This window comes from Brassica napus, chromosome C8, assembly GCF_020379485.1.
Source record: "Brassica napus cultivar Da-Ae chromosome C8, Da-Ae, whole genome shotgun sequence".
NCBI lineage: Eukaryota > Viridiplantae > Streptophyta > Magnoliopsida > Brassicales > Brassicaceae > Brassica > Brassica napus.
The window spans coordinates 864,405-888,330 of NC_063451.1; the positions used below are offsets into that span (position 1 = coordinate 864,405).

Sequence of the window (23,926 nt, forward strand, 5' to 3'; positions counted from 1 at the left end):
AAAACTTTGGACATGAAAGTTATAAACTTAATCAAAAACATTAGTTTATTATGAGCTGAGGCCATGATGAACTTAGAAACCAAAAATGTATTTGCTTCCATCAGAGCCACGCAACCAATCCAAAGTTTGACACTTGTACATATACATGCAGTACCAGCCCTGGACAGAAGCGGTGGAAGCATGTGCTTCCGGTCCACTTTAGATTATGTAAAATTTCGGCCATTTTTTGATTGAAATATCTAGTAGTATGAATGGTTCATGGTTGTAATGCACTCAAATGAGGTGGACGGTTCGATTCTTAATACTGAAATTTATATTTTGGTGTTTAGTTGTTAATTTATAGGATTATAATTGAAGTTTGCTTCCGGCCCAAATTTTATTCGGACCGGGCCTGTATACATGCACTCGGCCTTTTAGATATATTATAGTATTTTGAGAAATATAAAGTATTTATATTATATTGAATCATGTATATAATCCGCTGATAAGTGGCGTACGAAATGGAAATACATATTTTCTGAAACAGCTTTTGTATTTGGACTTGTATATAATCTTGTCGTATCCTTTTTGTGTTGCTAAGTCTTGTTAGATTCGATGTACATCCAGTGGCGGATCTACTTTATGTAAGAAGGGGGCAGCTGCCACCACAAAAATATACAATTACACTTAAATGCACGAGGGTCACAAAAAGTTATGCAGGTTTGGTGGTTAAAAGTTATGTTTTGCCCCCACTGAGTCTGGGTTCAAATCCCCTTCTCCTCATTTTTTTTGAATTTCTTTTTTTATGCCTCCACTTAAAATATTGGGTGAATGTGTGGAATATACCAAATTAAGGTTCAAATTAGCTGAATGCTCATAATTATGGATAACCCAAAAAAGAGTAACTTTTTAACACTGCGCGGACGAAAATACCCTCATGCTTTATCGAAAACAAGTAACTCTAGATTTATCAGCTAAATATTTACATAGCAGGTAACAATCTACATATCAACTAACATATCAGCTAATAATTTCAATATCATCTAACAATCTATGTATCAAACAAATGTATCGAATAACAAATCATATATCAGTTAATAAAACTATTAACAATTAATTAGTTATCTATCAAATAGCCCCAAAACTATTTGTAACAGCTAACACTTCATGTATCGATTAAGAATCCATTAAAATCTAAATAATAGCAGGTAAGTAATAAAATACCTACTAACGTATATATAATCTAAAAGTTGATTGTGAGTCAAAATTAGAAACATTGGAATTGGGGTGAGATAATAAGATTAGCATTATGGATGTCAAAAGAATTAGAATAAAAAAATAAAGATTTGTGTTGAATTAGAAGATGATTTGAAGAATCTATACGAGAGATAAATAGATTAGAACACATAAAATGGAAAAGGGAAAAGGGAGAGAGATAGAGATAAGGGTATTATAGTCATAAAAAATATTAAAAAGAAACAAGGATATATGACAAATTATATGGGTTTTTGGGTGTATTCTTACCAATTACTCTAAAATATTTGCTGGATCCGCCACGGTGTACATCTATCCTCTAAAATTGTATAGTATAAAACTAAATATAAACATTAGGCGATTTGTTTATTGCATCATCTACATTAATCGAACTAGCTCATTTTTAGGTTCGTATGATTTATCAATCACGTATGTTTATACCATTAATCAACCATGCAACACGTAACATAAATTTTAATTCAGCAAATGGGAGACAAAAACGTGGTGGATGGGCTTAGTTTCTAGTTCTCAACAAGATCAGATTCAAGTTCATAGATGAGTATAGATTAAGAAAAGAGCATAAATTTTTTTACATATGAAGCATTGTAAATATGTAAACAAAGAGGTTTTTTGGATTGAATAAAATTTGACATTCGTTCAAAAAAAATAAAACATAAATTTTAAGAAAAAATCATGTCCTAGGAAAAGTTATTGACCGACGTAAAACTTACATTAGTCAAACTAGCTCATTTTTTAGGTTCGTATCATTTATATATCAATCACGTATGTTTATACCATTAATCAACCATGCAAATACGTAACATAAATTTTAAGAAAACTAATGTCTTAGAAAAGTTACTGACCGACGTAAAACTTAAAATGTTACTCTTCGTTAACTTTTTAGTAGTGATATATCCAGCTGAGTTATTAAGATTTATTCTTAAAAAGTTAAAACTTTTGTATATGGTTTTAAAAGTTGTTTTTAATATATATTTCGTTGCTTTGATGTTCTCGAAAGTTGAAACGGGGTTGATTTGAGCCAAGATTAATGTTTCTACATTGAGTTTCATCTATTTTCTCAGTCAGTTGATATATCGATACTACGTTAATTTCATGGCAGGTACGGACTTTACGTATTTTCAAAACAAAAAATTAAGAGCATCTCCGACGGGAGTTCTACCCATTGGAGTTCAAAAAATTCATATGTGTATAAGTATATGTTGTATATATGTACGTAGATGTGAGATCCATTATTTTGTGGAGAACCTCACCTTTAAGGTTGTTTTAAGAACCGTAGACCATGATTAATCCGGAGTTCTTAGAGTGGGGTTTTTAGCGGAAGTTAAGAAACTGTTTCTTAACTTTTAACTAAAAAAGTTAAGAACCGGTTCTTAAAGTCCTTATTACTAAACAGTTTCTTAACTTCCGCTAAAAACCTCATCCTAAAAACCCCGGGTTAATCATGCTCTTAAGGGTGAGGTTTTCCACAAAATAATGGACCCCACACTTACATACACATATACAACATATACTTATACACATATGAATCTTTAGACCATCTTTATCGGTGGTTTCCAACAGGGATTTTAGAGAAAAAGTTAGTGGCGGACCCCACATATCACCATAAAACCGATGCCAAAAGTGATCTAATAAGGATTGACTATTGTTGGTTTCAAGTACTGTTCGCGGGCCCCACTGACACGTGGCGGCCCGTGGTTGGTTTTTTTTTTATTTTATTTTTTTTGTCCCAAAAAAAAAAAATTAAGAAACTCTTCAACCTATTTTGCGATAATCATGTTCTTAGAACTCCAATGGGTAGAACCCCCATTGGAGGTGCTCAATATCCTCTTTTTTATTTTACAATGAAGTTAATAAGTATGTAATCCAATTACTGTAGTTGTTTTTCTACTTAAAACATTTGACAAAAGAAAAACAAATTAAAAGAGGAAGACATAGTTGATACATATTGATAAGGGAGAGAGAAAGAGATGACTATGAAGATGAGAACGTAGTCATGTGTTAGGTCCTAAGCAAGGAGAGAACGGCAGCTCCTGCTTCTTTGCATGAAACCTCTTCTCTTCTCTTGCCACGACTCATCTCCCCATACCCTCTCACACTTCCTCCCTTCAACTTTTGTCCACTTATTGCAATATTTTATACAAGTTTTTAACTTATTCTCATGTCTGTATCTATACTCAAACTCCATATATAGACCAAATGCAATATCTTCTGTTATCATCTTGCACTCATCTCTCAGACCAAAACACAAAACACACACAAACAAGAAGAAGAAAAACCATGGACGTCGCGATGAGACCAACGGTGGATATTCCACCGAGAAAGCTTCTCTTGGCTGAGTCTTCCCCTCGTTATTCGCCGCGTAAGCATAATTGGAACAGCAAGGTCAGCAACAAGATCGCCATACCTGAGCGTGAAGAAGAAAAAGAAGACAACAATAACAGCAAGGAGACTACTAAAGAGTATTGTTATGATTCCGACACCGATGATCCTTACGCAAGCGAACATTTCCGTATGTTCGAGTTCAAGATCCGACGTTGCACACGTAGCCGGAGCCACGACTGGACTGATTGTCCTTTCGCTCATCCCGGAGAGAAAGCTCGCCGTCGTGACCCTCGTCGGTTTCAATACTCAGCTGAGGTTTGTCCCGAGTTTCGTCGTGACGGTGATTGCAGCCGTGGAGACGACTGTGAGTTTGCTCATGGAGTCTTCGAGTGTTGGCTACATCCTATTCGTTACCGTACTGAAGCTTGTAAAGACGGTAAACACTGTAAAAGAAAAGTCTGTTTCTTTGCTCATTCGCCACGTCAGCTTAGGGTTCTTCCACCGGAAAATGTTTCCGGCGGCTCAGCCTCAGCTTCTCCGGCCAAGAACCCTTGTTGCATGTTTTGTAGCAGCTCTCCGACGAGCACTCTTTTGGGTAATTTGTCTCATCTGTCTCGATCTCCGTCCTTATCTCCACCTTTGTCTCCGGCTTCTCACAAAGCCGCTGCCTTTTCGCGGCTGAGGAACCGCGCCGCTTCTACTGTTTCAGAAGCTGTTTCTGCTGCAGCAGCAGCTGGGTCGGTTAACTATAATGATGTTTTAACCGAGCTTGTGAACTCGTTGGACTCGATTAACCTAGCGGAAGCATTGCATGTGAGTTCCTCTTCTCCCGTTACAACGCCTGTTTCTGGCGCCGCTGCGGCTGCGTTTGCATCATCCTGCGGTTTGAGCAACCAGCGTCTCCATCTCCAGCAACAACAAAGTAGTCCTTTACAATTTGCCCTCTCGCCTTCCACTCCAAGTTACCTAACCAACTCGCCTAGGCCGAACATCTTCAGTGGAGAATTCACTCCTCCCCAGAGACAAATAAACGAGTTCACGGCAGTCAGGGACAAGACTAGTTTTGAGGATGGTTCTTGTGGTGACCCTGATCTTGGATGGGTCAATGATCTCTTGACCTAATCCTAATACGTGGAAGGTGGATGAGATTTGACGTTCATTTCGGCGATCGATCATGGGGAAAATAATGGTGCGCAACTGTTTGGTCAAAATATGCATGGAGGAGATCTAACAATAATAAAAGGCCGATATCCTGAGTGCTCAGCGTGTCCACGTCTGCCAAAAAAATGATCCAATCAAACGATTTCATTTTGACACGTCATACCACGTTTATATATTTCGTGTGATCACCTTTCAAATGGGCTGTTTATATTTTTAAAAAAGCTCATATCAGTTCATATTCACCAAATCTATTTCATATGAAAGCGTAAAGTCGACCCTTCTCCTTCGTTTCTTCGATGAAGTTCTGTAACGACTTCTTTCTTCAACGATCAATAGATTTCTTTAATCCCCTCTTAATGAATTCGTTTCACCTAGCATATAACTCTTCAGATTCACTCAGGTTCTCAATATATAACTTCCTCTCCGATTCTCTGATCACTTATTCCACCCACATCCAAACAAATCTCAGCGCATCGATGGCTTCAAAAATCCTCAATGATGGTGCCGTTAGTCAACTCATCTTCGCATTAAAACCACTCTCCTCCGATCTCTCTCTCATCTTTTACCTTCTCTCCGGCGACTTTCATACACCTTCGAATCTGTAAGCTCCAACCTCTAACTCCCAAATTCGCTTCTCTGGGGTTTCTACTCCTTATAGATCTTTTTGTATTAGCTGATGATTAACTAATTGATGATTGTCTTCAGTTAGAAATTGATTAGGTCAAATCAAATCTAATGCGTTACTCGAACTTATCCGATTTCCTTTTGTTTACTCTCTTCCCCGATTAAAATACCTCCCAAATTGATTAAGCAAAATATATGTAATTATCATCTGTTAATTGTATTAAGCCCCCATGGATCTTGATGTATGTTCTCAATTAAGCTTTGCTTCTAAAAGATTTCACATTAAAATTCCTTTTCACTGTATATGCAGGAATGAGTTTGTGAGTGGAGGAGTGAGGACTGACTTTGCTTCCAGTCCTTGCTACGAACGACTAAAAGATTGTTGCTATATAAAATTTTCAAAAGTTATTAACATACATAAAATAAAGCCACTTTGCTTCACCAGAAAGACGACCGACATGCTTAAATTACTCTATTGATTATTTTTGATATCTTTAGCATCTGGTCCCTTAATTTTTGGTTTGTGAGTTGCCTTTGAACTTATATGTACAAGTTAATCAAAGAGGTTTGTGATGGACTTTTGATAATGTTTGGCGAGCTGTTCTTTGAGTACATGTTATACTTCTTCTTGCTTGCATTTTGAATTTTCCTGATACTAATTCATGGAACTTATCTGTGTATCTCATTCTATTTGATCAGGAATGAAAATATTTTACTAGCTTATGAAGGGTTGGCAAAAAATTTTTTTGTTGTAGATGATATCAGAAATTGGTACTTTCAAGCCTTTCAAAGCAATCCTTACATGCATCAAACGTGATCTTAAGCCAGGTGATTAATAGCCTTGAGGTCACTTTGACAATAATCAGTGTGGTCAATTGATACAAGACTTGAAACATCCGCTATAAAAATTGACAGTTTTGATTCTAACCACTAGGTCTCTCTAACAATCATAGTTAATTTGTTTGTGAACAGTATATGTTTATGCTGTGTTGATTGCTGCAAAAATAATCTGTTTCTTTTAAACCCAATATTAACATTGCTGATTTTGGACTGGCAGGGGATGTTTTTTTTTCCTTTTTTTTGTTTCACCGCAGGGGAGGTTAATTCTTTTTTTTTCTTTTTTTTTTGTCAGCGGGGAGGTTAATTCAGTGACCCATATGTTTCGTTTAAGTCCACGTTTATCGAGTATGTTGTTATACGCTGGTAAAGATTGTACTTCAGTGACCAATATGTCGATTAGTGGCCACACCATTGTTGCCTTACTGACTCTAAAAGCTTTGTTCTGATAGGTAGAGCCAAAGAGAGCACCTGAAGTACTTCTACAGTCCTATCTATGCACATTAGAAGTTGGTTAGTATCAAATTTTTGTACTCCATCAGGTGCATTTACTATAAGACACCATCTGCGGAGGCTCTGTAACACCCCTTCTTTCAGGTACACCAGAGGGTATTTGCTTGGACGATGTGACTGTTGTAGTTTCTATCTTTGATCAGTTGATTCAACTTTTACTTATAATGTTATATGTTTCTTTTACAATCTTTGTAGGTTCTGATTAGAGAAAAGTCTTTCTCAAGGTCATAAGCTCTTTTGGGCGATGGATATTTCATAGTTTTGATTTTTTTGTTTTTTATTTTCCAGTGTGCCCGGAAATATTTCCCTTGAAACGAGCATACCAGTGGGATTTGGTGTTGTAGTCAGATTTTTCTAATACTTTAAGTTGACTATCGGAATGAGCTAGAGCAGAGTGATACTTTAAGTTGAAAATATATTTGCTTTGATAAGTTGTTTTTCTGTGCAGTTACAATTAAAAAAAAATGTTTCCTATGTAAATTTGATTTATTATGGTGAAAGACCGATTACCGAAGTAATGGATTTTTGACAACTTTGCTATCATCTGTAATTTATTGGTATCATGTGGTCCAAATTATATTTTCACAACAATGTATTAAAATATACATACATGACATATTTACTGTACAAAGATCTAACAAACAATACATATATCAGCTCAAAATTTTAAAATAATATTTTATATGTATCCAAATTTTATTTCAAAAAATAACAGCATATAAATTTGCAAATCCTTCAACATTGTATATGTATATAAAAGGTTAAGTTTTTAATATGTTTCAACTTATATAGTTATTAGTTGTACTTTCATGTATTTTCTATTTCATTCAAAAATTTAAACATTTATTGGTGGATAGTAATTTCTAACAAAATTCAAACATTTTCCAGAACCACTTATTTAAATAAATAATAATTCTATGGTATTGTTACATGTTATAAGAAGTTCTCTAACCTAATTGTAAAGGATAATTTTAAAATACTGTATATGTGATTTAAAATTTAAAAAATACTTTTAAAAATACATTTAAAAAACTATGCTTCTTATATGCATAAATATATTTTTATTCACATTTGATTTTAAACTAATAAATTCAAAACTAAATTTAAGTTACTTATGTTGGAGATAAACATATATTTAAGATATATACATGTTAATAATTTCAAATGAAAAATAGTTAATTTTAAAATGTTGTAAAGTCCATTTTGTACAAATTTTATGAAATCAATATAAACATAGAATTAGAACTTACGCACATTTTAAGCATAATTCTACACCTCATGTATATGATATACTAGGGTCGGATCCGCCCTACGGGCGGGTAAACAAATGAAAAAAAATATATATTTAAAATCAGGTCGTCTTAATTAATTTTTGGATCATGTTCAAAAATATTAAAAATATAATTAATAATGTAATAAAATAGTTTAACTATTTGTATAAATATTTAATTATTTTTTAAAATATAATATGCTCTAAATGTAGATTTATATCTAAAATTGTAATTTATACACTTTTTAAAAAAATTCTTAATTATTTTTTTGTTTTTTGATTCGGATCATGTTCGACCTCTCCACTTGCATGTGCTATTAGGCGGCCCTGTTTAAAATTTTAATAAATTTTTAGTTTGTTTTAATTATTATTTTTACTATTTTTATGACATATTTTACTATTTATTTTTCTTTTAGGAATTATATATTTGTTACTATATTAAACACACATATATCTATTTTACTATTTTCACAGTATTTACTTTTCTTGTATTTAATAGATTTTTAATATACTTCTTCTTAAATTTTATAATTCTAATAAGTAGAAAATGCCAATTTATTATCTTTTTCTAAAAAAATAAGCAAGTAGCATAAAATATAATATAAATTGTGGCTTTCTAATATTTATAAATAAAAATTTAGATTATATATTGGGTTTTCTGCAAAAAAACTCTCAATGTGGTTTTTTTTTGCAAATTAATCCGCGAACTAAAAAACCCACGGGTCAACCCTCCAAGTGCCAGTCAAACCGCAATATAACCCTCGGCTATATTTATGTGTATTTGACTGTGTATAATTTTAACATTTTTTCAATACTAGGTCGTTTTGGCGCTAATTTTTTAATGAAAAAAATTTGTTGAACCCCACCTTCATTGTGCATTTACGCAAGCTTCCATGTCCGAGAAAAACAAGGTCATTTCGTTTTAGAAATCTATATAATTGCGTTTGTTAAGTAAACAAATATATTTGTTGGCCGAGATGGTTATATAGCATGCACATGGTATTTAAGGTTCAAATTTCAAACCACGAGATCAACAATTTTTTTTCATTAAAAAATTAGCGCCAAAACGACCTAGTATTGAAAAAATGTTAAAATTATACACAGTCAAATACACATAAATACGGCCGAGGATTATATTGCGGTTTGACTGGCACTTGAAGGGTTGACCCGGGGATTTTTGAGTTCGCGGATTAATTTGCAAAAAAAAACCACATTGATGGTTTTTTTGCAGAAAACCCTTATATATTTATGAATTATTATATTCGAGAAAAAATATATTTATGTTGTTTTTATGTTACTTATAACTCATATCAACAAAAGTTTGAAAAAAGAATTCCTCAATTGTTTTTCCTTTTTTACCAACAAAATATAGGCTAAACTCATAAAAAATAGAAAACCTTAACTATTTGATGTATTGTTAGTTATGAAGATTATTATGGAACATTTGATATACTGTTAATAGTATGATAATTCTTAACCTAAATTGAGTAGTACCGAAGTGGAAAGTCACGAATCAACAATACCTAAACAGTACCTATTAGATCAATATAAACACAATAATTGTTATATTCTTACTATAGAAAACAAGGAGTCCACCAATATATTCTGCCAAAACTTCAAAGACACCCTAACCATATTACAAGAACCTTAAACTTTAAAAAATCTCATAACTAATCGTACTTTACAATCACTATAACGTTTTTGTTCCCGATACGAACCACTCACCACCCAATCGGGCAACCCCAAAAAAAAACAGTCCATTATACGAAGCATAATATGGTTAAACAATAGAGAACTCATCTCTGAAAATAGCACAGATTGTAAGGCCACAACCATGGTTATTATAATTTTTTTTTTAAACATGGTTAACAGAAACAACAATTGCAAACAAGCAAAATATATGTTATCACATGTAATCTTTCATGACCTAATATTTTCTAAAAGACAAAAATCATTATCACACATCTCTTACAAATGCAAACCAAAAACACAAACCACAAAATCATACAAAAATTAATAACGTAGATCACAAGTAAAGTATATCCTGCCCGTAGGAAGTGAAGAACATAGTCTACAAAGAAATATTCAAAGGCTTTCCTCCCCACAAAGGTATTTTTAATTAAATTAGTAGTTTTCACTTCCACCATTTTTCAGAAGTCTTCTGATAAAATATTATATTTACAAATTTACAATGCCCAACATATCAACCAAACGATGATACAATCAAATAAAGAAGGACTTACACAGAGTTTTTTACCCAGCTATGCCACGTATGAACCTTTTTTATATAAATAACCATAGTTTTGTATTTACTTAAATTTAAGTTAACTAACTTATTCTTAACCAATTCCAGGCTATTTTTTTTTCTTATAAACCACAACGCAACTTCTGATCTTCAAAAGACTTAATCTCTTTTTTACATTATTTATGTTTATTTAGCTACTCTTTTTGTTTTTAAACAATTGCATAAACTCGATATTCACCAATTTTCCAAACATTTTGGAAAACACAATGCTTCCATTCCAAACAAAAACATTGAAATTTATAATCAAAAATCGACTATCAACACACTTTGCCGCGCATCGCGCGGAGAAATGATCTAGTTGTCTTTAAAATTTGTTATAAAGATTTTATTGTTTTACAGATTTCCACGGAAGCTAATCAAGAATCATCTGTGTATTGTCGTTTACATTTTAGAATTCTCTTTCTGGTGGATTTTTATCCAATAATATGTAATGATCTTGTAATACTATTACTATATGTGGCTTCGGATTGTGTAATGTTTCACCATTTCTATATATATTTTTTCGTTTCAGTGTATATTTATTTTCGTTAGATCGTTAACAGTTGATTCGGACTATGTACCATCTACCATTTGACGGATGGATTTTGATGATACTTAATACATTGAGAAGGAAAGAAAGTAGGTTATGTACAGAACGCGTAAGAGTGTATATAAACATATCATGATTTAGATTCACGCTTAACTAAAAAAATATGATGATGTTAGAAAAAAGTGGGTATATACTAATATCATTCTTTTGCTATAACAATGATATATCATTCTTGAAAATGCTCATCTCATCATGAAACGTGTTGTGTTCATGAATAATGTTCATATATAATATATTAGATACATATGCACTCTCGAATTATTCATCTCTTACCTTGAAACGTGTTATATGTTTTTGCTTGTCTGACGACGAGAGTATATAGTTTGTACACAGTTGCACAAGACGATTTGATCATATTCTCTTTCCTCTATCTACAAAAAAAACTCTGTTAAGTTCTCTGATTGTTCCTTTCTGGCCGCCACACGAGATCAATTAGTTTTCATAGGAGGCAATGAGGCATGTAGACATTGAGACGTTTCCATTTAGCATTATACTATGTGGGACACATACATGCAAGTAGGGAATCTACGAACATGTTACATGTACATACTCCTGTTGTGGATTATAGTATATCATAGAGAGATGAAAAACAAAAAAAATAGTATTACTACGTATTTTCCATGATGCATTAACTGATAGAGATGTACCACCATGATGTGAGTGCGAGGTCTATGTGATTGACATATGTACACATTGAGACGTGTCCACTGACATTATACTATGTGGGACACATATATGCGAATGAATGTACTCTCGTGGATTATACTCGTTCATATTGTAACATAGATTATACATAGTCTAAATTTATAACTATGTATTGCCATGATGCAGTGATTGATAAGACACTTCCTAAATAAATTTTCATTTGAATATGTTTGTGTGAGTAAGTATCACCCTGATGAGAGTGCGCGTGAGGAGCTAAATTAAGGTCTGGATTCAGATCTAATCGACAAAACAATCTTTCTTTGGTCGAGTATGAACCGGTCACGGTTTATTTACTAGTTTAAATTTTCAGAAATTATCTAGTGCCAGTGGATTAAATTAAATTCATTTCTTGCAGTTTCTTGGATCAAAGATAGTGACGGGAACTGAAAATAAACATACCAAACATAACTCGCAACTTTTGATATTGTATAAATTTATAAGTGATTGGTAGGTTTCACATCTCATAAAAGACAAGTAAACTGAGATTTAACACTTACTCAAAAACTTCTTTGGTATCAAATAAAAAAGTTTATTTTCTTTTCAAGGCTCAAACTCTTCTTGACCACCTTCCAAACTCTTGTAGTATTCCTCCATAGTTTCGAACTCGTTGGGATGATCATTTCCTCGAGCACGCTCATACCTGCGGCTAGGCGTATATTCGGAACTCCTACCTCTTGTGTCGTAGAAGTACTTACCGTTCTCCATGAACCTTGTATCACTCATACCTTGTCTCTCTTCTTCATTACCGTAACCTCTCCTATTATCATTATAATTGTTGGTAGTGTAAGTGTATCCATTATTGTTGTACTTGTCCTTTTGCTCACTAAGATCTTCTTGGGACTCTTCTTCCTCCTCAAACTCCTCAGGTAATTGGTTGTTGCTCTTTTCTTGGTCAAATGTAGCCATCAATTTCTCGAACTCTTCGTCTGTGGTCGTTGTTGAAACCGGCCATGACTCTTTGGTTTGAGGAATCATACCTGAACCTGGCCCGAAAGGCCCGTCACCGAGTTTTCCATTGGCTTGGGCTGGACCCGGAGCAGGAGCTGGGGCTAGAGCTACCTCTTTTTTGTTTGGACGATCTAAGTGAGTGAACTTGCTAAAGAAGAGCTTACCTTCTCTACCTTCAACATTGTTCCCAATGAAGCACAAAACAGCGACAAGGAAACAAAAAGTTGACTTAACACCGAATGAAGCCATCAAAGAATAGAGAAAAGAGGAGAGACTGAGAGACTTCAGTGATTTGAGATGTTTATTTGGTGTTTGAGTGAGTTTATGTATAAATAGAAATTATAGAATTAACAAATTAGTAAAAAGGCCGACCAAACATGCGAGGATTGGGGAGGGACATTCGTCATTCACGGCGAGTAGTTTTTAATTTGTGTTATCTAAAGTTGATTGGTCAAAAAAAAGAAGAAAACCCAAGAAAATAACGTTAGCTATATACATGACTTTTGATTTTTCTCTTTAATATTTGGTAGTTGAGTTACTTGAAATTGAAGGTTAGCATTAGATCATGATTTGTGGTAGAATAATAATGTCAAAGCATATACGTATAGCTATAATGCTCTAAAATGTCCACTTCTATGATTTATCACAAGCTTTTGAAAACCATGACTACTAAACTTGCTAAAGTTGTTAGTTAAACATGATTTATCATTGAATAATAGGTTAGTATTTTGGTTTATAACAAAAGAAATCTGGTAGATGTGATAATTCAATAGACTTAAAAAAGAAAACAATGAGGAAGAATGGGTGTGAATCCAATTTGGAAATAAGTGAATATTTAGGTATTTACTGATAAGTAAGAGACTTTTGGGGGTTGGGTCCATGTGACAATGTTATATGAAGATTTTTTCTTTATCAAATATTGTTTAGTGTGAAATCGAAGCTATTCAGTGCTTTTGACCTTTTGTCCCGTGATCATAGGAAATGATCTACTGGTGTTTTCAACATTTGTTGTAAAATAACTAATAAATTATTCTGTTATAATATTATTCATATGTGATTTTTAATACTTTTTCCAGCAGTTCTCCATAATATTGAAATATCCATATAGAATATCTAATCAATAAAATAATAGTAGATTTAAATTTATTCAAAAATTTTAAAAGCTGGATCCATTAAAAATAACATACCTAAAAGAATTTTTAAAACTATGAGAAGCATTTTTTGCTACTAATCTTCCTAGGATTATTTCTATAGTAAAAGATTCTCATTATAAATGCTCGAGACTATTTCTTTTTGCTTTTGTTACAAACTGTACAAGCATTGCATCACCATTATTATGTGAGTGAGAAAATAGTTTTAATGTTTCATTACAAATGTAAACAAAATGTTATAAACAATACTTTTGATTGAAACATAAAATTATTACCAACATAACATTTCAGAATATATTTAACATTGTTTTTACAAAGTCCAAACAGATTTTAACAATCACACCACCAAATATAAGTCCACATATTTCAAAGCATTGCAAATATATTAACTACGTTATTCAATGATTCAAGTGACAAATATATTAAACTAGATCCCACAAACAAATATATTAACTTACGTTCATCCAAAAGTTTGTAAACCCAAAAAACAAAAAATAAAACAGAGACAAAATAAAAATGTAATCAAACAGAGTTAAAGACAATTCATAGACGGTTTAAGTGAAGAAAAATAATGTTCATTCTTTTTGTTTCCTCCAGTCCATTTATCTTCAGGTGTGGTACGGTTTCTTAAATTGAAGTTTATGACAAATCTGGCAGTTTGACATCGCTTCACCAGTTGCCTCCATTGATCAGCAGCATGTGCCCGATTTGCAACGGAGTTAGGCAGATCACGCTTTTCCATAATCATTTCCGTAGGAAGAATTCCTGCAGAAGACTGTTATAACTGCGTTCACCAGAACGTAACAGACTATTAAAGCCGTCAGCTTCTTCGTAGGTCGGGTTCAGAGTCCTAGTTACATGTAATCCTTCTAATAAGGTGTTAAAACTTTCCAACTGAAAAGGTAAAATAAAACAATCAAAAACCAAATTTTTTTTTTATGAGAATCAATTTTTTTTTGCTACTAATCTTCCTAGGATTATTTCTATAGTAAAAGATTCTCATTATAAATGCTCGACACTATTTTTTTTTTTGCTTTTGTTACAACCTGTACAAGCATTGCATCACCATTATTATGCGAGTGAGAGAATAGTTTTAATGTTTCATTACAAATGTAAACAAAACGTTATAAACAATACTTTTGATTGAAACATAAAATTATTATTAAAATAACATTTCAAAATATATTTAACATTGTTTTTACAAAGTCCAAACAGATTTTAACGATCACACCACCAAATACAAGTCCACATATTTCAAAGCATTGCAACATCATCATGATGTTAGTTAACAACAATTTGATCAACTTAGTCGGATCAAATCATCAACTTGCATGAGTTAAAATTTTGAATGATTTTTTATTGATAACTCAAAAATTAAATCAAGTGAAATTTTATACATTAGAAGTCGAGTTAGTGTTTTTCTTTGTTTTCTACTAATCTTCCTAGGATTATTTTCTATTTTTTTAAACAATTTTACGATTGTTACTTTTAGTAGTTACCAAATTTTCAAAAACAAAATAACCACTAAGTCAAGTACTTTAATAAACTAGCAAAGTTATTCCTACAGTTTTAATTTTAATTCTCATTTGGTAACTAATAGTTTTACATACAAAAAATTCTACGTAAATATATATATATATATACCCTTTGTTATAAGATATGAATATGTTTAAATATATTTCCTTAACATATTTTAATTTGTCTAGTCTATTTTATAAAGTTTATAATGAATATTATTGTTGTTGTTGACATTTATATTAGAGAAATTAAAATAAATCACATTAAAATAAATCAAAATTAAGAACATATACTTAAACACAAGAGATATCAATATATTTTTATGTTTCTTTTTGGAAGAAAGGAGGATCTGGACTGTATTATGTTGTCATGTTGTGTTTTGTTGTCAAGAGATGCCAAGAATTTTTTTTGTTTCATGTTGTCACCTCTCTTACTTTCGCAAAACGCAACGCTCGTAGAGCTCAACCAACACACTCTTTCTTGCATTCTTCAACCCAACCAACTCAGCTCCAAACCCGTGTTTCAGTATCTCATCTCTCAGCTTCTTCATCGTGTACTTGGAATGATCCATTCCTGTGGACGAAGACTCTCCTCCTCCACCTCCACTGCTCGTGCATCTTCTCGGGGTCATTGCACTCATAGCTCTCCCGCTCTCTTGTGAAGCCGTATCTTCTTCTGTCTCGAAAACAGAACCTGAAGAGGTTACACTTGCTTCTACCTTCAAACGCTTCACGCGCTGCATTGGTGTTGCTTCATCCGAAACCATGAAAGAGTCCACTCGCTGCATCGTATTCACACGCATGTTCTTTTCCTTCTCTGCGTTGATGATTCTGTGCCATTCAGCAACCGCTTCTTCGTTCTGTTTCGCTCTTTTCTCCAACGTTTCAGACAGTGCGTTCTTCTGTCTCCCAAGATTGTCAATCTCGATGTTTTTTTCCTGCAACAACGCTTGGAGTTTGTTTTCGTTGTATCGAGCTGATTCCACTTCTGTTTTCATCGAACTCGCAAGCTCTTTAGCCGTTGCAGCCTCGTCTTCAGCATCTTTTAGCTTCAAGCAGATCTTTTCGAGTTCTTCTATGCGGCAGTTAGCTTGATCGATTTCAATGCATTTGTCCTGCAACGATGTCTGGAGCTCGTTCACATTCATCCGTAAGGCATTCGCTTCCCTTTTCATCGAATCCACAAGTTCCTTAGATGCTGAAGCTTCACTTTCCTCACTATCGAGCTTCAAGCACACCTTCTCAAGCTCTTGGATACGGCTCTTAGCTCGTTCAATCTCAGTGCACTTCTCCGCAAGTGACGTCTGGAGACTTTTCTCGTTATTCTGTGCTGCTTCAGCCTCCAGTCTCAACAAATCTGCAAGTTTCTTAGCAGATGAAGCCTCGCTTTCCGCATCTTCTAGCCGAAGACAGAGCTTTCCAAGTTCCTCCATATGCGAAAGATGCTTCTTGTCTAAATAATCTCTCTCCTGCTTCAACGCCTGCGTCTCATTTTCACGTGATTTGGCTGCGGAGATCATGGATTCACACTTCTCATTCAGATCCGAGACTTGAACCCTCAAGTCTTTTGCCTCCAAAGAACACTCTTTCACCTTCAACTCACTTTTCTGCAAAGTAAACAACAATAAACAGAGTCAATAAAACTGCTTCTTATGAGCTCCTTAAGGAACTTCACTATTTCAAAGAAGCTCACCTTTAATTCAGAACGTGTAGAGGACAATAGCTGCTCCAAAGTTGCAAGCTTTGCATCTTTCTCAGTGATTACATTCTCCTATCATTAAACCAACAAACATTGTCACAACTTGGAAAGCTATTACGTTCGATTACAGTTTCATCATATGATACGTTTATTTTGAATATAAAAAAAAAAGCCAAACCTTTTCATCCAAAACACGGGAGAACTCAGCTCTCATGCCATCTTCCTTAGCTGAAGCTTGCTTCAATCTCTCTTCCATTGCAGCTATCTTCTCTGACACAGCCTTCTGCTCACTTATAGTGTTCTCGTACTTAATTTTCCAATCAATGGACCTATCGCACCTCTTGATCGACGCATTGCTCACTCCATTCTCATCCAACGTCCCCTCAAACTTACGTTTCCACTCAGCAGCCTCAAGTCTTGTAGACCCGAGCACCTCCATGAGGTTTGAGTGTTCATCGTGGATCGACTTACACTTACTTTCCAGGTCGTGAATCCGGTTTTTGAACTGATCCGAGAGCTTATTCATGTCATGAATGGCGCCCTCGTAGCGCTTCTGATACTCCTTCCTCATTTTCTCTCCTCCTTCAAGCTGTTTGCTGAGCAGATCGATTGTGCTTTCCATGGAACGGTGTTGCAGCTTGAGTTTGGAGTTCTCAGAAAGAAGTTCTTCCATTTGATTCCCTCTGCGATGGACGAGAATGTCCTGTATACTGGTAGTAAATAACAACTGAGAAAGGTTAAATTTCCCTTGAAGATAAAACATATAAGTAAACGAGTAATGTATATAAACATAACGAGCGAACCTCTTTTTCAGAAAAGAAGAGAGTGTCTGCCACTTCATAGGACCGTTGATAGATACTTCATACTCCGCAACAGCAGTATCAAGGGCCTGTTTCATATAAGATAACAACGATGTTTATAATGAAAGCAAGTCTTGCTTCAACGGCTAAGAGTTACTCTGCTTCAGGCTTTATCATGTCTAAGTAGAAGAGGGAACCTTGATTATATCGCTGCTATTAGCATCACGAGAACAAGGCAATGCCCATAGTTTCTTGCCCATGTCTTCTATGGCATTACAACATCTCGAATACGCTTCCATATCTGCCACTCTCTTGTGATCCTGAATTTTTAAAAAAAAAAAAACTCTATTTAGCCTGAAAAGAGACGACTTATTGGCAAAACAGTAATAAGAGATTAATATTAGAGAGAGATATGACCTCAATTGCTTTGGCAAAGAAACTCCAAAGTTCTCTTTTGTATCTCTGTTTAACTTCATCGTTTCCAATGGAAGATTCACAAAACGCATCTAAAGCTTTGGCAACCGCCTTGTTGTGTGCTTCTATTAGCATCGACTGCAGATCATTATGTTAACAGTTTAGCTTACTACTGCATCCAAGTGATTTTTGAGTGTTACACGAATTAAAACTTACTTCTTCTTGGGGAGTCTCTGCACGCTCCAAAGAAGACATGTATACCTCAGTTGCTGTATCACAAGCCTTCCTACCTTCTGATTCCTCTACAGACTGCAAGAAAATACAGATTATGCCTCAGAATATGCAGAACCTTTTTATGAGAACACCTAAAATTTCCAGAACTGGCTAATAATTACCAGCCATAAAGAAGAAATTTTAGGTATGACACTGTTGTTAACGTTTTCTGAAAACGACTTTGTGAAAGCAGCAAGAGGCGGCCCTGTGACGATGGTACTATCACCTCTTTTCTTAGGCCTTACTCTCTCAGAGACAAACTTCACTAGAGCATTTACACCGTAGAGAAGCTGAGGTCGTAGGGCTTCTACCTGTTCACAAAAGAGTACACAAATGATCAGACAAAAGATAAAGCGACTGAGGATTGATTAGGAAAACTAAGGCAAGGATCAACCCACTTTGTTATTCAGAGTTACATCATCTGCACTCTCCACTGTTTCTGAGTTAATGTCCTGATAAAGCCAATCACAAATATCAGAGACTAGCTGATTCCATCCCCAAAAGAATGAGTGGACCTTGATAAGAGAATTATGACCGTCATAAGTTGAACAAACATGGGAGAGAACTGCCCAAGCCCTTTAAATGTATTGTCCTTAGCATCTCCAACGTGGTCGTGCTTGCTAATCTCAAGTAGACGAGAGAGATCAAGTGCAATGTCATCTACACCAAGTGTCTGAAACATGAAGCAGAATTCTCGTAACTACAAAGCACTAAGTGGAACAAACTTCCTTCAGAAAGTAAAAACAAAAAGTCATAGATACTTACCGGACCATAGATAAACACGCTTGATAGGAGGATAGCCAAGCCAAATATCTGACTGCTGCGTGAAGCCTAACATAGAAAATTAAAATTCAGAACATGATTATATTTGAGTGACTAGAAGAGACTAACCAGGACACCATTTGAGTCAGCCCCTTGGACATCGAGTAAGACTAAACTATATTCAGAGCCATCTTCTGAGATCCTCTTCACAGGCTCAATCCACATCCATATATCTCCAGTGCAAGGCCTGTGAAGAGTTTGTACTTCAAATCCAACGCTCCTGCTAACAAGCTACACACCAACATTCAAAATCAGTCATTACAATCACTAGAAGAAAAAGAGAGCGCATTTTGCATCATTTCTACAATGTTCTCCAAAAAACAACAAAGCATATGATTCGCCGCATGCAAATTGATCTCGACAAATAAGAACCAAACTTCTCCTACTAAAACCCTCAACCCTCGATCAAAGTGACTACAGACCTGATTCCAGATGAAGCTCTTGCCATGTTGAGCTTTTCCGAAGAGAGAGACAGCAGCGACCGGACCCTTAAGCTTCTGAAGAGCGCCGATGGCTTCCGGGTCCGTCTTCAACTTCCCATTCTCATCTGTGTAAACCAGTTGGATGGCCCGACCCGACTCCGCCGTTTGCTTGCTCATCAATACCCCCAAAAGGTGTCTCCTTTTTTACTAGTGATGCAGATCCTCCTTCCACAATGGGTTCCTCGATTTACTGAAAAGGATTGATAAAGGTCTCAACTCTAGGGAAGTACAGTGAGAGAAAAAGGTTTAAACTGCGAAACGGTGTGAGAGAGAGACTGAGAGATCAAGGCGTGATGTTTTTCAGGGGTTTAATTTTACTATTTATATTTTCTTTATTGAGCTGTACTTATTAAAAGCCCATTAGTGTAAGCCCATATATAAATTTAGAGATTGAGAAATTCTTTAGGACCCTACACCTAAAAAACTTTTTATCACAAATACAGACATTAAAAATAAAAATGACCAAAATAAATTTAAATGTTTTATCAAAATAAATATATACTTATACTCTTAAGTTTAATTAATCTACACATTAGAGTTTAGAGTTAAGGGGGTGGGATTTAGGGTTTAGGGCTTAAAAAAAATCAAAACAAAAAATGTTATTTTGATTATTTTACTTTTTAAGGTCTATTTTTGTGACCAAAACTTAAAAAAATATATTTAAGAGAATTGCCCATTTAGATACTAGTTAAATACCGTTTTACTTGTTAACTAAAAACTAATCATATACATATACAGATTCCAAGAGCTACTAATTTCAAGAAAATAGTATTTTTTTTTGTTCTTTATCATTTGTTTTTTTTCTCTCTCTTTATGATCAAACTAATCACATAACAATCAGTTACAAATTCACATAAGTTAAACACTTTGCCAAAAATATCAACAAATAATGCGACAAGAGGTGAAAATAACAATTAAATAAAAGATTATGATGATTACCATCATCAATCAAATCCATAATGCCCCAGCTTGTCTGAGAGTAGGCACTAAATCACCACTAATATGAGCAGCCATCAGATCTTCTAATCCTCCAAACAGTTTGTCTCCTATGAACATGACTGGCAATTTCTCTTTGTTGATCACTGTGTCGCCCAATTCACTTATGATGATTTGAGGGAAATGATTAATGAACTTGGTGGAATGCACATGAATAAACATAACAAAATTCTTGGGTGAGAATGAAGATATAATCACAAATGCAACATTGTATTTTGTAACTTGGTGGAAAGTAGCTAATTTATTTATTTTAAACCAGATACATTTGAATTTTGGTTTAGTTTTGACTGTGAAACAGATAGGCACCGGATTAGTTTGACTAAATAACCTCGGTCCGAACAAATTAAACCATAATTCAAATGTGGGTCTGGTTTGAATTATGGTCTAGTTTAGAAATGATTTTGAATTGGATAATGGTTTCAACAGAAAAGGTTTTTGTCTAACAAAGAAAGATCTTTATGTATTCTTTGATGTAATTATGTGTAGTTGTGTGTTTTAGAATCAACATTGAATCGTGACACTATAAAGATTAGTTTTGATGTCATCATAATCGAAGATTTATCATAACCAAGATCTCTAGTAACTTTCCGATGACTATACATTAGCTTTTTAAGCAAAAATTGTGTGTGTTTTGAGAAAAAACTGTGCAAGCTTGGAGATAATTTTGTTTTATGATCAACGTAAGCATGTGTAAATTGCATTCTCATAATATCCAAAGCAACGTCACTGTATCTAAAAAAATACTTGTGATTATTCATTAATATTGAGTGTAGATCATCCAAATACCGTTTAAACATTTAGTGTTAATTATCTTAGGAGTGAAAGACACATTTTGAACTCATTGTCGGAACTCGAATGCGACATCTCAATATTTTAAGTATAATTATCATTATCTCAAACGTAATGTAATCCTTGTTAATCCTTTCTCCAGAGCAAGGAAGTGAAAGAAGGAACCTCCTCTCAGAGCAAGGTGAAAGCTGGCAAGGTGAAAGAAGGAGGAGGCTGCGAGTGCCCTACACCAAATGGAGATGTCATACAGGTCTGCAAGTACAAGCCTTCCCACGTTGCTAAAGTGAGTTTAGCCTTCAGCCTGATGAACCGATTTGGGCTAATTATGGTGATTATTGGGGTTTTTCAACAACTTGCTTGAGGAGAACAAAGCTCTAATGATCAAGTTAATGTTCATGTTCTTTAAGGAGATCGCAGAGATCCAAGAGCTAATGTTTCTCCTCTGCGATCCCTTATTGATCTAGGTTTCCTTGGAGTTTTATCTGCTCAAGGTTGACCTTTATTGATCTAGGTTTCCTTGACGTTTTATCTTCTCAAGTTTATAGACTTGTTTATATGGGTTTGTTGAGTTTTATTATTATGCCTCTTCAGATTTTATTTGGTACATTGTTTTCCTTCTAAGAGGCTTGTTTAGACAATTAGAGACCTAATGTTAATTAAAGAATGAAGACAAGTTTCATCATTATTGCATCTTCACTGTAGTTTCCAAATCTTGTTACTCCAGACCTCTCTCACAATACCTTTTCTGGTAAAATTCCTAGTAGTCTGTCATATATGTCCTATTTGAAAACGCTTTTGCTTAATCACAACCGGTTTACTGGTCCCATCCCGTCCGGGTTAGTCTCAAGCAGGCCCGGCTTTGAGGGTGTGCCCATGGAGCAAATGCACAGGGCCCAACACTAGTTTTACTAATTTTCTTTAGAATTTAGGGCCCTAAATTTTTAAAACCATTACAAAACAGAGCCCAATAATTTTAATGATTTTACTTTATTAAATAACATTTGTAAAAAAAGTTTGGACTAGCACTGGGCCCTCAATCCCCATGAGACGTGCTGATCTCAAGTCCAAGACTCCAAAACTTCTCAGTTAACCTATTATATTTTAGAAAAATCAATGACTTGCACGATATAGCTTATTTTTTAAACAACTGATGACGATGACATGGTTAATGGGTTACGACAAGGCTGATGTCAACAGATTGATTTAGTTGTTTTAGATTTATGGTTAGCTTATGGGTAAAAAGCAAATCATTGTCATCTCTATTACGTCATGAGGATGACATGTTTTCTCTAACACTAAGCAAATCATTGTCATCTCTATTACGTCATGAGGATAACGTCATTCTGAATCCTTTAGCTTTGCATACAATCTGATCGAAAATACCTTGCACAAACGTCAGAAAAGCCAAGTTTATGATGTGATAATTTGTGGAAACAATCTAACAACCCCCTCGTCAAAGGAAACAGCTGAAGAACGATAAAAAAATGACAGAACATGGACCCTCACCGTGATAAAAACCACATGACATTTCGCAGTAACTTTACGGAACAGCAAATCGTGGCAATTTTTAACTATTTATTAATCAAACAATACGGTCCAGCTAGTTTTTTTATTTATCTGATGACATTAATTTAATAATACATGACATCATTTATAAGCAAATTAAGATTTTTACTTGGTCATACTCAAATGGGCTCTCTCTCTCTCTTAACTCTCTCAAATCTTTGAGAGAAAGAGAGTATCACCCTTCTATTTCACTGGTTTCCTGTTCCGGTGAAGGTTTCCCGACGGTCGGGCTCATATTCCGGCATATGGTGGTTATCACAACACGATATGTCTGGCTTTTTGGCTCTGGCGACTCACCTTCCCTCCGGTGATGTTGGCCGTCACCTGTCTCCGGCGGCGTTCATGATGGTGGTTCTCCCGGTAGCGTCGTCTGGCTTATCTCCGAGTTTATCTCGGGTATCCTTCTGATTTTCGCTTCAGACCGTTTGGATTCATGTCAGTTCCGATTTCGAGAATTGAGTTTATCAATTTTTGAGATGGAACGCATGCATTGGATCTCATCTTCAAAACGAAGATCCTTATATCTATCGACTTCGGTTTAGGTCTCATGGAGTCGGCGGCTCTGTTTCGTGTGGTGCTACTGTTAGCTTCTATTTTACGGCGGTTCTCTTTGAACTTCCGGCGATGATCTTGTCGGTAGATGAGTTTTGCGATTTTCTATCGTTGTCGGTGAAGAATCTGACTTCGGGTTCCTGTTTCCGGTTTGTTCCGGTGGAACAGCCAGTCAGGTCCTCCGTCGACGACTTCCCGGTTGGTCAGTTCGGTGGCGCATTAAGTCTAGGGCACGTGTCCCGACCACGCTATCTCTCAACGCGTGGAGGTGTGCTGGAGTGGGTCACCGACTCTCCTATAGACTTCTTTGGGCTTTAGTTTCGTGGGCCTTTTGTTT

The 23,926-nt window shown here is 34.9% G+C and overlaps 3 protein-coding genes across 3 annotated transcripts; 1 reads left to right on the plus strand and 2 right to left on the minus strand.

Annotated features, from left to right (window-relative positions):
* Positions 1 to 3,109: 3,109 nt before the first annotated feature.
* LOC106397921 (zinc finger CCCH domain-containing protein 2) lies at positions 3,110 to 10,784 on the plus strand. The gene is made up of 2 exons (XM_048765990.1): positions 3,110 to 4,803; positions 10,586 to 10,784. Exon 1 carries the CDS (start codon positions 3,451 to 3,453, stop codon positions 4,696 to 4,698), a length of 1,248 nt encoding a protein of 415 aa, XP_048621947.1. The 5' UTR covers positions 3,110 to 3,450; the 3' UTR covers positions 4,699 to 4,803; positions 10,586 to 10,784.
* A 1,201-nt stretch (positions 10,785 to 11,985) lies between these two features.
* LOC111208553 (protein E6-like) lies at positions 11,986 to 12,884 on the minus strand. Its single transcript, XM_022707674.2, has one exon. The coding sequence runs from the start codon at positions 12,775 to 12,777 to the stop codon at positions 12,121 to 12,123; it is 657 nt and encodes a 218-aa protein (XP_022563395.1). The 5' UTR covers positions 12,778 to 12,884; the 3' UTR covers positions 11,986 to 12,120.
* Positions 12,885 to 15,445: 2,561 nt separating this feature from the next.
* LOC111208825 (mitotic spindle assembly checkpoint protein MAD1) lies at positions 15,446 to 19,994 on the minus strand. Its single transcript, XM_048765991.1, has 13 exons — positions 19,627 to 19,994; positions 19,274 to 19,435; positions 19,148 to 19,213; positions 18,918 to 19,055; positions 18,781 to 18,834; positions 18,505 to 18,693; positions 18,326 to 18,418; positions 18,113 to 18,247; positions 17,893 to 18,015; positions 17,699 to 17,784; positions 17,074 to 17,605; positions 16,890 to 16,967; positions 15,446 to 16,803 (listed from the first exon to the last, which is right to left on the minus strand). The coding sequence occupies exons 1-13, from the start codon at positions 19,801 to 19,803 to the stop codon at positions 15,628 to 15,630; spliced, it is 3,009 nt and encodes a 1,002-aa protein (XP_048621948.1). The 5' UTR covers positions 19,804 to 19,994; the 3' UTR covers positions 15,446 to 15,627.
* Between the last annotated feature and the right edge of the window lie 3,932 nt (positions 19,995 to 23,926).

Excerpts from the sequence above, each read along its gene's own strand:
- LOC106397921 (XM_048765990.1), top strand. The coding sequence starts at position 3,451 with ATGCAATATCTTCTGTTATCATCTTGCACTCATCTCTCAGACCAAAAC.
- LOC111208825 (XM_048765991.1), bottom strand. The coding sequence starts at position 19,803 with ATGAGCAAGCAAACGGCGGAGTCGGGTCGGGCCATCCAACTGGTTTAC. Across the intron at positions 18,694-18,780 it reads ATGTAACTCTGAATAACAAA|GTAGAAGCCCTACGACCTCA; the intron begins GTGGGTTGATCC and ends TTTTGTGAACAG. Across the intron at positions 16,968-17,073 it reads CCCGTGTTTTGGATGAAAAG|GAGAATGTAATCACTGAGAA; the intron begins GTTTGGCTTTTT and ends GTTTAATGATAG.
- LOC111208553 (XM_022707674.2), bottom strand. The coding sequence starts at position 12,777 with ATGGCTTCATTCGGTGTTAAGTCAACTTTTTGTTTCCTTGTCGCTGTT.